Here is a 13,583-nt window from a genome sequence, read left to right on the forward strand (position 1 = left end):
TAAACATTTTCCGGGGATTTAGCTCAGTAGTTCCATGCCTGCCTCTCAAGTTCAAGGTCCTGAGTTCAATACCTGGTACCAAAACAAAAAAGAATTTTAAACATTTGACATATGAGGGGGGGAAAAAAGAAAAGTATGCATGAGTGTATTTCTGAGGCCTGCCAAGAGAATAACTAAAGATTAGCATTAGGTCTCAGGGTGACTCTTTCAACATATTATTTTATGCTCAGCCAATGTGCAATTTGACTAGAGTCACATACAATTTTTGAATGTGAAGGATATTGATTATAAAATACAAAGGTGAATAGTTAAAGTATAAATAAAATATCCTGGCAAATAGATGTGATTTAGAGTTTTTTTAATTGTTCTAGAGTCATTTGTCTTTATAATTGATTTTTATAGATGCTCTTATTCTATTAGTGATTCACATCCTTCTGTCAAAAGTGAGACCAAGAGATGTTGTCATGAGACTAGTAAAGGTGTCATTTTTAGTGACTGCTCATAAAGAAAGTCAGTAAGGGGCCGGGGTTTGTTTTGGCTCAGTGGTTTCTCTGCCTGCTGCGCAAGTGCAAAGACCCGAGTTTGATCCCCAGTACCAAAAAAAAAAAAGTCAGTAAGGGTAGGCAGCAAAGAGAGGGTGGGGACAGGATGAGGTGACCTTGTAGGAGCTTCTCATAATTGCTGCTCTCAGCAATTGTGTTACTTCCTATTAAAAAACCCTCAGTGCCTATACATTGTCTATAAGGTAAAACCTAAACTTCATCTTATTTTCAAAGCTGTCCTTAATTTGACGTATGCTGAAAGTTACTGCTTCATCTCCCAAGAGCTCTCCTCTTTAACAAGCTGGTCCTTAACTTTTAAAACCATACTTGATTTCTTTACTTCCTACATTCATTCCATCTACTTAGCTGAATCCTGGCTCCTTGAAGACTTACAGTTCTGACTCCTTCATGAAGTTTTTTTTTTCTCCAGCTCATATTAAAAAAAAAATCCTAAAGCAAAATTCACAATGAAACATTTAATAGAACAGTGTGAACAACAGCACTTATATATCATATTGGTTGCCTTTGAAGATATGGAAAGGTTTGGTGTGAATTGTTACATTGATCTGTAATATTTCATAATAAAAGAATGAAATTAGAAAACAATTCCTGGGCTGGGGATTTAGCTCAGTGGTGCTGCCACCTGCCTCGCAAGCGCAAGGTCCTGAGTTTGATCCCAGGTACACACACGAAAAAAATTCCTATTCTAAGCTTACATAGGTATTATTGTCTGAAATACTAATTGTTACTGGACTTACATTGTCTTTCATTGTTAGTTTATATGTATGTCTTTACCAAAAATAAAGAACTATATTTTGAACTCAGGTGGGAAAGAATATGTATTGATTATCCATGCTGCATAAAAAATTACCCCCAAATTTAATGATTTATTTTATTTTATTTTTTTGAGACAGGGTCTTACTATGTAATTCAGACTGGCCTTGAACTCATTATGTAGCCCAGGCTGGCCTCGAACTCACAGCAATCCTCCTGCTCAGCCTCCTAAGTGCTGGGATTATAGGCATGGGCCACCACGCCCAGCCAAATTTAGCAGTTTAAACAGTATTTCTTATTTCATTCCTGAGGGCCAGTGACTTGGGAATGGCTTGTGTGGGAAGTTCTGGTTCGGGGTTGCTCATAAGGTTGCTGCCAGTTCATCAGCCAGGGTTGTCTGGGGAAGTGCTTCCAAGCTTGCTCAAGTAACTCTCACCAGGAAGCCTTAGTTCCTTACGACATGGACCTCTCCACAGAGCTGCTCTGAACTGGCAGCTGGCTTCCCACAGACAAATGACCTGAGACAGACACAAAGATGGACATCACAGTGTCTCAGAAATGAGTACATCTCTTCTGTTCTGTTCTCTTGGTCACACAGGGCTGACCAAGGTATAAAGACCAGGAGGAGAGGATCATTGGGGACCTTCTTAACGGCTGACTATCCCAGATCCTGTGTTATGCTCTTGTATCCAGAGTGTTCAGTAAATAATTGGGTCTAAGTAGGTCAGAGGGAGCAGGCCAAACCACTATGATTTTAGTTCTCTCAAGGAGGTATTTATACTTGTGCTGTTGTAAACCACCTGGAGCGGTGAGCCTCAAAGTGTGATTCCTGGACCTAGGAGTCGGGGTTGGAGGTTCATGGGCCCTTCCAGGGGCTCTGTGAGGTCAAAACTGGCTTTGTGTGTTTGGGGGGTTTTTTTGTATTGTTTTGTTTTGGGTTTTGTTTGTTCTTTTGAGACAAGATCTCACTGTGCATTTCAGGCTGGCCTCAAACTTGCAGTGATCCTCCTGCCTTAGCTTCCTGAGTGCTGGGATCACAGATGTGCATCATCATGCCTGGCTTATGTGATTGTTTTGTTTTTTTTTTTGTACTGGGGATCGAACTCGGGTCCTTGAGCTTGTGCAGCAGGTGGTGAAACCAATGAGCTAAATCCCCGGCCCCTTGTGTGATTGTTTTAAATGGGAGTATGTGACAATGAAAGAGCCAGGAAGCAAAGACAGAGACTAAAGTCCCACAGTGCCCTTTAAGGGCATGTGACCAGTTACCCAAAGATTTCTCACTAGGCCCCTCCTTTTAAAGGGCCACAACACCTTCCAGTGTGCTATCCTGGAAACCTTTGGGGGACACTATCTGTATTCAGACCACAACACTGGTAAAATAGAAATCATACTGGGCTGGGGATTTAGCTCAATGGCTCCATACCTGCCTTGCAAGCACAAGGTCCTGAGTTCAGTCCCTGGTACCAAAAAATAATAATAATATGAAGAAATACTCAAGGGTGTGTAATTAGTTCAGCAAGAGCTTTCTTTTTTTTTTTTTTGGTACTGGGGATTGAACTTGGGACCTTGCACTTGTGAGGCAGGCACCGGAACCACTGAGCTAAATCCCTGGCCCCAGCAATAGCTTTCTTTTTTAAAATTAAAAGAAAAATTTTTGGTTCCGGGGATCAAACTCAGGACCTTGCACATACAAGGCAGGTGGTGACACTACTAAGCTAAATCCCCAGACCAGCAATAACTCTCTTATGAGAAGGGAAAAGAATAATGTTCAGTTAAGTAGTTTTGACGAATAATTTATGACAAAATGGAGCCACTTACTTGAAGGATCAAAGGAAAGGAATATAGTGCAATGAGCAAGCCTTTGGAAGTTTAGAGGTTGATGCATTTGAATATTTTAAAACTCAGTCTTCATTTCAAATCCAGGAAAAGGTGCCACAGATGATTTTTTTGTAATGTTTGTGTCTCATTTTCTCTTTTCATCTGTCTCGCATTTTCTTTGTATATTGTCTAGCTAATAGGCACACTAAAGAGGACTGTTATAGAGATGAGAGCAGTTTCTGTTTTTTTGTTTTTGGGGTTTTTTTTAGTGTCTGGGATTGAACTCAGGACCTTGCGCTTGCCACTGAGCTAAAACCCGAGCCCCAGGGCAGTTTTTGAAATAGGTTGAAAACAAAGAACTTACTTAATTTCTTTCTTAGGTCTTTGGCTCTTTCTGTTTTGAATTTCTCCTTTAATCTCTATTTTTTCAGTACTGGGAATTGAATACAAGTCCTTCACACTGAACTACCTCCTCAGCCTTTGTTTAAATATTTTATTTTGAGACAGGGACTCACTAAGTTGCCCAGCCTAAGCTCAAACTTGAGATCCTCTTGTCTCAGCTTCCCATGTGCTGGGAGTGTATACAAGTGCCACCTCATCTGGCTTCAGTTTTCTTTCTTATCCCTCATTCATGTTGAGCAACAGATCCACATTTTTAATTATTTGCTTATGTTGTCATAACTAGATGTTTCATATCCAATCAACTAAGAGTGGATTCAGTAGTTCCTCCTAGGGCCGGGGATTTAGCTCAGTGGCACCACACCTGCCTCTCAAGCCAAGGTCCTGAGTTCCATTCCTGGTACTAAGAAAAAAAAAAAAGTAGTTACCCCTCTGTTTTCTCCTTTCCTTAATTAGTTATTATTACTCTCAATACAGGCTTGAAATTACAGGCTTTAAATCTTATATTCATTTCCTCTCCTTCCATCTATTTAACAAAAGCCAAATTCTGTTGATTCTGTTCCAGCTCTTTCATACCTTTCTTTCCCCCATCACTCTAATTCACAGTCTAATCATTACATCTTCTCTGAATCATCACAGTACACTTTGGAGGGGGCAGGACTGGTGATCGAACTCAGGCCTACATGCTGGGCAGGTGCTGTGTTTACTAAGCTACACTACCGGCCCACAATACATTTCTAATGGTCTTCTTGCCTTTCTTCTCCCTTAATTTGAACCTGGACCAGAAACTATTATGTAAAACTGGAGAAAATACCACCTCCTAGGGCATTTGGAAATAGGTGAGCGTTTTAAAGTTTTTTTGGGGGGTGGGGAGTCAGGATCTTGCTATATAGTTTAGGCTGGCCTTGAACTCATATGTAGCCCAGGCTGGCCTGGAACTCACAGCAGTCTTCCTGCCTCAGCATCCCGAGTGGTGGGATTACAAGCATATGCCATCACACCCAGCTTTTTATATTTTTGGTTGTTGTTGTTGTCATCTGGACTGGAAAGTATTACAGGCATTTAACAGGTGAGGGCCAGGGATGGTGAATGTCCTCAGTGAGTGGGATGATCCTACACCCAGAGAAGCACTACACAGAAAAAACTGTCCTGCTCTGAATGACAGGCTGTCCTGCTAGGAAACATTGCACATCTTGAACATAGAACTAGTCTTTCACTCCTCTGCAAGCAAATCTCAGCCCTTCTGCACTGCATGCAGAAGTTTCTACTCCACCTGGCTGTCAGGGCCTCAACTTCACTTTTTAGCCAGGCTTTAGCCACATGAGCTTTCTTGTTGTGTCTTAAACTTGCCTACTTTACGGCTTTGCTTGGAAGCCCTAATTTCACTCTCCTCCTGTCTCCCTTTCCTTCCTGTTTCTTTTTCATTCCTAGACTTATTTGTCCTTGTTAATTGACTGAAAATATTCTATCCTGTTAATGTCGTCTCAGAGGCAAAAATCAAAAGCCACATTCTTGACAAGTTGCTCTCAATTCCCACCCTGGAGATCAAGTTCTTTTCTTCCTCTGTTAGCACATTGTTCATGTCTTCCTCATATTTATTACCCTGTCTTTACCATTATTATCCATATAAGGGAGGCTGCATCAAAAGAGGAAGGACGTTTGGGCTAGGGAATCCACCTTTGACCCATAATTTCTTCATCTGTAAAATGTATATGACAAATTCTATTTATGGTACCAGGTTACTGAGAAATGTGACTAAGGAAAAAATTGTACTAGTATGCTTTAAGCTGTAAAATGATGGGGTGATGATATTTCCTCCATAAGATTGTTGTCTGCTTAAAGACAGGCAGGCTTCATGTCTTAGACATCTTATACCTTTCTGTAGCATCTGGTTCATAGTTGATATCTAATAAATTTGGCACTAATAAACTTTAGGATACATAAAGTTTTGTGGATTGAAGCACAACAAAGATTTGCATAGTACAGGGTTTTTCCTGTGTAAGAGTCTGGGACTGAAAAAAGCAGGAAAAGCGGAAAGACCAGTTCTAGTTTTTGTAGTTTTTTTTTTTTTTGGTACTGGGGATTGAACTCAGGACCTTGTGCTTGTGAGGCAGGCTCTAGAAACACTGCACTAAATCCCGGCTCCAGTTCTAGTTTTTTGCTAAATGTGTGTATCACCAATCACCAGTCATGCCAGCCTTGATGAATGCAGGGTGTCCTTTTCAGTGTTTTTTTGTTTTGTTTGCTTGTTTGTTTTGGCAGTATCGAGGCTTGAACCCATGGCCTCTGCACTGAGGTACATCCCTATGCCATCTTTATTTTGAGACAGGGTCTTACTAAGTCATTAAGATGCTCAGACTATACTCAAACTTGAGATTCTCCTGCCTCAGCCTCCAAGAGTGCTGGGGTTACAGGTGTGCAACACCGTGCCTGACCATCCTTTTCAGTTTAAGGGAGGAGCTTATTGAGTCCCCACCATCTTACTTGGAAAACCTTTTAGCGTTTAGGCTTCCAACATAGTCAGATAGTTCCACAGGCTGCTAATCATGCTCCTGCAGGAGTCTACAGGCCCAGGCTGGATAACTACTGTGCCTGCTGCAGAGTTATGTAATTACAGACCTTCTCAAATACGTTCTGGCTTGTAGATATGAGACACTAAGTATGAGATAAATGCCTTAGGCCCTTTCCCTGGAGATAAGTAGGGAAACAAAAGGGAATTTAGCATCTGAAAGTGCAAAGGCTGGAGTGTACCATTCATTCAGTGAGCATGTGCCATCTATGCACCTTGGAAAATGTAAAATTAGTGAGTGACCTGCATTTGAGATGTTTATAATTCAGTAGAAAGATATCCAGAACTGTGAAGAACTGTTTGCTTGCTGTATAATTAAGTTATGAATATTTGACTTCTCTTTGAATAGGGACTATTAGTAATTTGAGATATGTGTCCCTTATACTTGTTCATGGAACAATCAGACCCATTTCAGAAAATCTGAAGAAGTATAGTAACTGGAATAAACAGTCATAGTATTTCTTAGCACACTGTTGAAACTGTACTGCATCAGTAACTTTTGTGTAGCACATTCCAGTGATCTCCACGTTCTGAAAGTCATTTTTTTAAGTCGAGAACTTGAGAAAAAGAAATGATTATTTGAGCCCTTGAAATTGCTTGAATTCTTAATTTTTTCTCAAAAACCTATTTGAACTTGCTGAATGTTCCCACTAAGATCAACATAGGTGTCTTAAGTAAAAGTAACCAATAAGCGGAGTCCAGCAGGATATATAGTCCAGCTTCAAATAGTCATGTGTACTATTGATGGGTATTTTCTCATCCTATTATGTCTGAGTCCTAGACCTAGCTGTCGAGATTGACTCCCTTCCACTCCCAGCTTTATTGATGATTGACTGCTGGTCACTGAGGGCACAGCTGTGTGTAAGACTTGCCATTCCAGTGCCCTTAGCTTTGCCTACTTGGGCTGTCCCTTCCCCCTCCAGAAACTTTTGTTTGCTTAAAGAGAAGCAGGAAAATGCTGATTGCCCTATTATAGTATAGGATTAAAATACATGCAGTAAGGACCTCATGGGGCCTAGCTGCTGGCTGGATTTTCAATCCAAATAGAGAAGAAGAATGTTTGCTCTCTCTTTGAAAAATAAAGGGACTGTGGTCGTTGCTACACAAAGGGGAGCAGCTGGCAAGAGTTTATCTGTATGAGGAAGGAGGAGACATAAACTAGCCCTTGACTCTTTTAGTTATGAAATCCTGGATCTGTCTTGAACATCATTATAAATGGTGCTTATTAAGGTTTCGTGCCTTTTTTGGGGGGGGTAGGGTGATGCTGGCCCTCAAACCCAGGGCCTTGTATATGCTGGGGAAGTGCTGTACCACCAAGCCATACCCACAGCCTGTTTATTAAGGTTCAGAAGTCATAAAATCTTGCTAATTTTCACTCTGGAGATCTGGATTATCTAAGGGGAAGTGTCTTTTATGTCTAGCACCAATTGGTTCAGTTTAAAATTGCCCCACTTTGGGCCAGGGATTTAGCACAGTGGCGCCTTGCCTGCCTGGCAAGGTCCTGAGTTCGATTTCCAGTACCCTAAATAAGTAAATAAATAAATTGTCCCATTTCTTGAGCTTGCTGGTTCCAGATAGGTCTAAGAGGACCAAGATACCTGGTGTTGATTTCTTTTAGTAGAGATCAAAATGTGGTTCTATTAATTATGCTTTTATTTGCCTAATGTCCTTCTAGCTTGATCTCTTGTTATATGCTGTTCTTAGCAAATCTGAACTAGGATCAATGGAATTTTATTGGACTTTACTATTTTTTTTTTTTTTTTTTTTTGTACAGGGGATCAAATGTGGGAACCACTGAGCTAAATCCCCAGCCCAGGACTTTACTTTTTTTTTGTTGTTTTTGCTTTTTTTTTTGAGATGAGGTTTCTCTCTGTAGTCCAGGCTGGCCTTGAACTCATGCTCCTCCTGCCTCCTGCTAGTGCCGAGATTACAGGCAAGAGCCATCCTGCCCACCTCTGGACTTTACTTCTAGACTTTCTTTTTGAGATGTGGATTTAAAAACTAATTAGATTAGAGCCAATTGTAGTGACACAGGCCTGTTGTTCCAGGAGGATTCAGGTGCGAGGATCTCTGTTTTGAGACCAGCCTGGGCTATTATATAGGGAGTTCAAGGCCAGCCTGAACTATACAATGAGACCTTGTCGCATAAAAAGTGGGGGAAGGGAGATAGATTAGAAAATCATTTTAAAAGACAAAGAAAAGAAAGAAAATACAGTCAATGGAAAGTATGAAACCATTTAAAGTTTTCTGTTTCATTATATATTAATTCTGAGGATATAGTAAATATTTTGCGAGTATAAGACTATTGAATATTAGGTGGTATTGTATTTCTTTTTTTTTTTTTTTGGTACCCAGGATTGAACTCAGAGAAGGCAGGCATGGTGCCACTGAGCTAAATCCCCAGCCCTGTCTTTTTTTACATGTCTCTTTTCTGCAGTTTCTTTTGGGGTTTTTTGGAGTTTGTTGTTGTTATTTTGTTGTTTTCCCTTTTTTGGGGTGCCGGGGATCGAACTCTGGTCCTTGCGCTTCGGGGGCAGGCAGCGGAACCACTGAGCTAAATCCCTGGCCCGTTATTTTGTTTTTTTGAGGACTCACCATGTAGCCCATGCTGGCCTCGAACTCACAGCAATCCTCCTGCCTCAGCCCTCCCAAGTGCTGGGATTGCAGGCGTGCACCACCACACACAGCTGCAATTTCTTTGGTAGTTGAGCTTGTAGATCTATTACTGCACAATGTTAGCATTGAGATAATTCTAATTTATTCCTTCCCCTGACTGAGATTACTTGGTTTAATTGACTAAGCACACCGCTTTTAATGTGTCATCTAGTTTTGTGATTTTGGCTTCTTTGTGTAGAGATTTCTTAAAGGGTCTTGACAGGTGGGCCAAGTTAAGAATAATAAAAAGAGTTACTCCTGGAACTAGTCTATATCACAGAGGTACAGTAATTATAGCAGTGCTGTGGCAGTGGATGAGTTAATTGTAGTAGCATTTCCCTTTTTCTGGACATGAATAAGTAATGTCCTAGTTCAGAAGAGAGCTTAAAAATAGGGGTATGCTAGGGCTGGGGATTTAGCTCAGTGGTTACACCGCCTGCCTCGCAAGCACAAGGACCTGAGTTCCATCCCCGGTACAAAAAAAAAAAAAAAAAGAATTTGGTAGGATGCAAATTTAAAAAGAAAAAGGCCGGGGATTTAGCTCAGTGGTTCCACCATCTGCCTCGCAAGCTCAAGGACCCGAGTTCAATCCCTGGTACCAAAGAAAAAGCGGGGGTGGGGGTGGGGGTGGGGGTGGGGGTGGGGGTGGGGGTGGGTTGTATGCTAAACTGCACTGGACCTCAAATAGCTGGGTAATTGCTGAAGCCATTTACTTACTGGTACATTGAAGATCTGAATTTCTTTGCCCTTTATTCATTGTTTTATATGATTTTGTATGATTTTTTTTTTTTGTACCAGGGATCGAACTCGGGTCCTTGTGCTTGCAAGGCAGGCAGCGGAACCACTGAGCTAAATCCCCAGCCCTGATTTTGTATGATATTTGATTCCTGACTCCTCTCTCTACTGGGGATTGAACTCAGGGCCTTCACACTGAGCTACATCCTCAGTCTGCCCCTTTTTTTTGGAGACAGGGTCTCGTTCAGTCATTAAATTGCCCAGTCTGGGGTTGAGTTTGAGATCCTCCCACCTCAGCCTCTCAGAGTGCTGGGATTACAGGTGTGTATCACCACGCCCAGCAGCTTCAACTGTTAGTTTCACAGGGAAATTGAGAAGCTTTTTTCCCCTTCTGGCGTGCCTGAAATGGATGGAAAGGAAAGCTTTGTTTGAGCCTCTTCCTGAAATCTAAGATGGTAAATGCATGATTAAGGGACTATGATCATTTTCTCCAAAGGACAGAGCCTGAATGAATCTCCCAGTGAGAGACAAGGTACAGAGCTCAGCTCTCACACCGCTTTTCCATGCTCTGACTTTGATCTTTTTTCACTGTGTTTGCCTCTTTTTCTTAGGAATGGTACCCAGTGATATAAATATAATCATCTAATCAAAGGCTCTTCTTTGAGACCTTGGTGGATTTTAAATGTTTATTGGGCTGGTTTTCTTGTTAGTAATAACTAGCATGCCTTGGTAGCTTTTGGATACACCTACGGTCTTTTTCTTTTTTTCCTTTTTTGGATTTTTTGAGACAGGGTCTCACTTTGCTGTCATTGGACTCACTAGCTCAGGTTGGCCTTGAACTCTCATGGATCCTCCTGCCTCAGCCTCCTGAGTGCTGGGATCACAGGCATGCACCGCCATGCCTGGTTTACACCTAAGGTCTTAATAATTTCCATGATTTTTCTTTGGGTTGCTTTAGGACCAGTCCAAGACCATACTATTAAATTCCTCTGGCTGCACTTTGGAATTCATAAAAATAGTGTTCCTTCAGTCACATTGGTCTTTATGTACGGTTACTTTGTGGCATTAAGATTTTTTTCACAGTTGTTGGTCATTGTGTTTCATATAAAGATTTGTGCATTGAGTTGTTCTTCATGTTTCGTTTGGAAACAAAAAAGGCTGGAGGAGAGAGCTGGGAGGACAGAGGACATCTGTAAGCACCATCTTTGCCTCGCCCTAGAGGATGACAATGCATATTTGGATTAATTATGTAGCTGTGCTGAAATTTCCCTCATTGAGCATCCTTAATTTGATTTTTTTGTGCTCTTGCTAGAATTATACTTTCACACTAATGACATCATTGTGAATTAGCTTAGTCAGAAATAACATTTTTATAGTTTTTCTCTGGGCCTTCTTTAAAGGATAATGTGATTTTTTTTTTTTTTTTTTGGTACTGGGGATTGAACTTGGGTCCTTCCGCTTTCAAGGCAGGTGGTGGAACCACTGAGCTAAATCCCCGGCCCGGATAATGTGATATTGATCAACCTGAAGTCAAAAAGCTGGTTATAGAAATTGATACCTGGTAACAGAGTCACTGAATGTATAGAATATTGGAGGGTTTTGGTTTTTTTTTTTTGAGTCAGGGTCTCACTATGTAGTCCAAGCTGGTCTTGAACTCACAGCAGTCCTCCTACTCAGCCTCCCAAGTGCTGGAATTACAGGCATGTGCCACCATACCTGGGCTTGAATTTTTAAAAATATGGGCTATCAGCTGGACATGATGGTACATACTTGGTAATCCCAGCTAGTCGGGAAACTAGGGTAAAAGGATTGCAAGTTTGAGGCCACCTAGGCAACTTAGCAGACTATGTCTCAAAATAAAAAATCAGGGCTGGGGATTTAGCTCAGTGGTTTTGCTGCCTGGTACACAAGCTCAAGGACCCAAGTTTGATCCCTGGTACAAAAAAAAAAAAAAAAAATTGAATGTTTTGGCTTGGGGATTTAGCTCAGTGGTTCCGGCACCTCCTTGCCAGCACAAGGTCCCGAGTTCAATCCCTGGCACCAAAAAAAATAAATAAATAAATAAAACGGCTAGAGATGTAGCTCAGTGGTAGAGTTGCTTGCCTAGCGTGCATAAGGCCCTAGATTCAGTCTTCAATACTGCCTCCCAAAAAAAAGGAAGAGGAAGAAAAAAGGGAAATGGAAATATGGGCTATGGCTAAAGTGTTGGAGTGGCCTCAATTAAACAGGAGTTGCTCATTTATTGTTCTCTTTCTAGGTGCATGCTATTATGATGCTAATCAGTCTATGTATGTGTTTGGAGGTTGTACCCAGAGCAGTTGCAATGCTGCCTTCAATGACCTCTGGAGACTTGACCTCAATAGCAAAGAGTGGATTCGACCTTTGGCTTCAGGTAAGAAATGAGATGCTGATTTTTGTTTTTTTACCAGGTGACTCTGTTAGCATGGAAACTATTTGACCCTTTTTGATGTTGATTTCAAGTTTAAGTCCTTTCTCAGATCTGCTGTATAAATACTGAGAGTAATACGCTTATCTAAGTCTTTGAAGAGTTTTTTAAATTACATTTTATCATTAGTATTGGTGTCCTGCCAGAATTGCTCACTGCTGTGTGAATTCATTTACATAGTTTTCTCAGGTACTTGTACAGATGTGATGTTCTGTCAGGTAGGAGATTGAAGTAAGAGCAAAACCAGAGTCCTGAGAACTGGTTGACTGACAGAAGCTGTTGTCCCAGGGCTGAGGTCTCTGCATATCTTTTGTTCTTGCCAACTCAGATACTTGGGAGTGAATGGGACAAGCCTCTGCTGGTTACTCTTAACAACTCAAGAGTGTGGGAAGATTTCACAGGTGCATTCCTGCACAGTCCCACTGCGCCAGAATTCTGGCAGGAAAAAACTATATTATTTTCTTGATTCAACCTTGAATGGGGTAGAAAATGATTGTTTTTGCACTCTGAGACAGGACAGTTTGAAGCCCAGTTACAAGACTGGAGGGGCTTGTATGATAGACAAGTGGATCCTTGAGTATAGAGTGTTCTGCTAAGTACACTGCCAAGCTTTTCCCAAAGCATTCTTTATGTGGCATTTCAAGGATGGTACTCAGTCTTAGGACTAAGGAGACTTGAATTTCCCTTGGGCAGTTTCCTTATTTATTTAAGTCTTGCCTTACTACTTTGATTACTAGAATGGAGCAACAAGGCCTTTTAGAAAGGGCATTGTACTGAGGGAGTAGACATGAGCTTCATTTCCTAAATAAGCACCAGTTCTCTATGTAACCATGAGCAAGTTGTTGCACCTTTCAGAGAAATGTGGACTGAATGATTCTGTTTCTAAGTGGGCTGGGAGGGCTAGTATAGGTTTCACTATGTTTGTAACCACTGCAGTTAATATATGGGCCAGTGGCTTAACCCTAGCTGTGAAGAGAAGCTGCATTTTGCCTCTCCAAAACTGAAAACAGGGTCAGGCATTTAGCTCAGTGGTTTCCCTGCCTGCTGCGCAAGCGCCAGGACCCGAGTTCGATCTCCGGTACCAAAGACAAAACAAAAACTGAAAACAAATGTTCTTCCCCTTGCAATGGCCCATTAGAGGAAGATCCAGACCTTTTTTATGGGATGGACTAGGTTTTGGGCAAAAAAAAGTCGGTATTAAAATTATTGAGGTCCTCTTGCTGCTTTTGCAGTCTTCCACCGCCACAAACTATTGCCCCTCTGCCACCCTGCCTTGGAGCCAGCCAATTATGAACTGAAACCCTACAAACTGAGCTAAATAAACCTTTTCCCTTTTTTTTGTTTTTGTTTTGGTTTTGGTACTGGGGATCAAACTCGGAACCTTGCGCTTGCAAGGCAGGCACCAGACCCACTGAGCTAAATCCCTGGTCCTAACCTTTTCCTCTTTAAAAAAAAAAAATTATTGAGGTGGAGCTGGGTGCAGTGGTACTGGTGTCAGACCCCCACCCAAGCCCAAGCAGACCCGCTACCCGTACCTATAGGAGTACAGAGATAACAAGAAGCCAGCAGCCACCCTGCTGCTCTCACCACTGCCCTGTTTATCAGCCAGCCCCAGACCCATCACCCATGGGACTCTAAAATTTTC

General features: G+C 41.6%; 1 protein-coding gene across 2 annotated transcripts in view; it reads left to right on the forward strand.

Moving 5' to 3' along the window:
• Fbxo42 (F-box protein 42) overlaps positions 1-13,583 on the forward strand; it is a 91,850-nt gene that overhangs the window by 42,906 nt on the left and 35,361 nt on the right. For both annotated transcript variants that reach the window (XM_021262867.2, XM_004850367.3), the window contains one exon: positions 11,750-11,884. In XM_021262867.2, coding sequence (XP_021118526.1) covers positions 11,750-11,884 — 135 coding nt within the window. The remainder of the gene's footprint in view (positions 1-11,749; positions 11,885-13,583) is intronic.

Source organism: Heterocephalus glaber, unplaced genomic scaffold, assembly GCF_053883595.1.
Source record: "Heterocephalus glaber isolate CG9 unplaced genomic scaffold, H.glaber_assembly_v1.0 deba00001452, whole genome shotgun sequence".
Classification (NCBI taxonomy): domain Eukaryota; kingdom Metazoa; phylum Chordata; class Mammalia; order Rodentia; family Bathyergidae; genus Heterocephalus; species Heterocephalus glaber.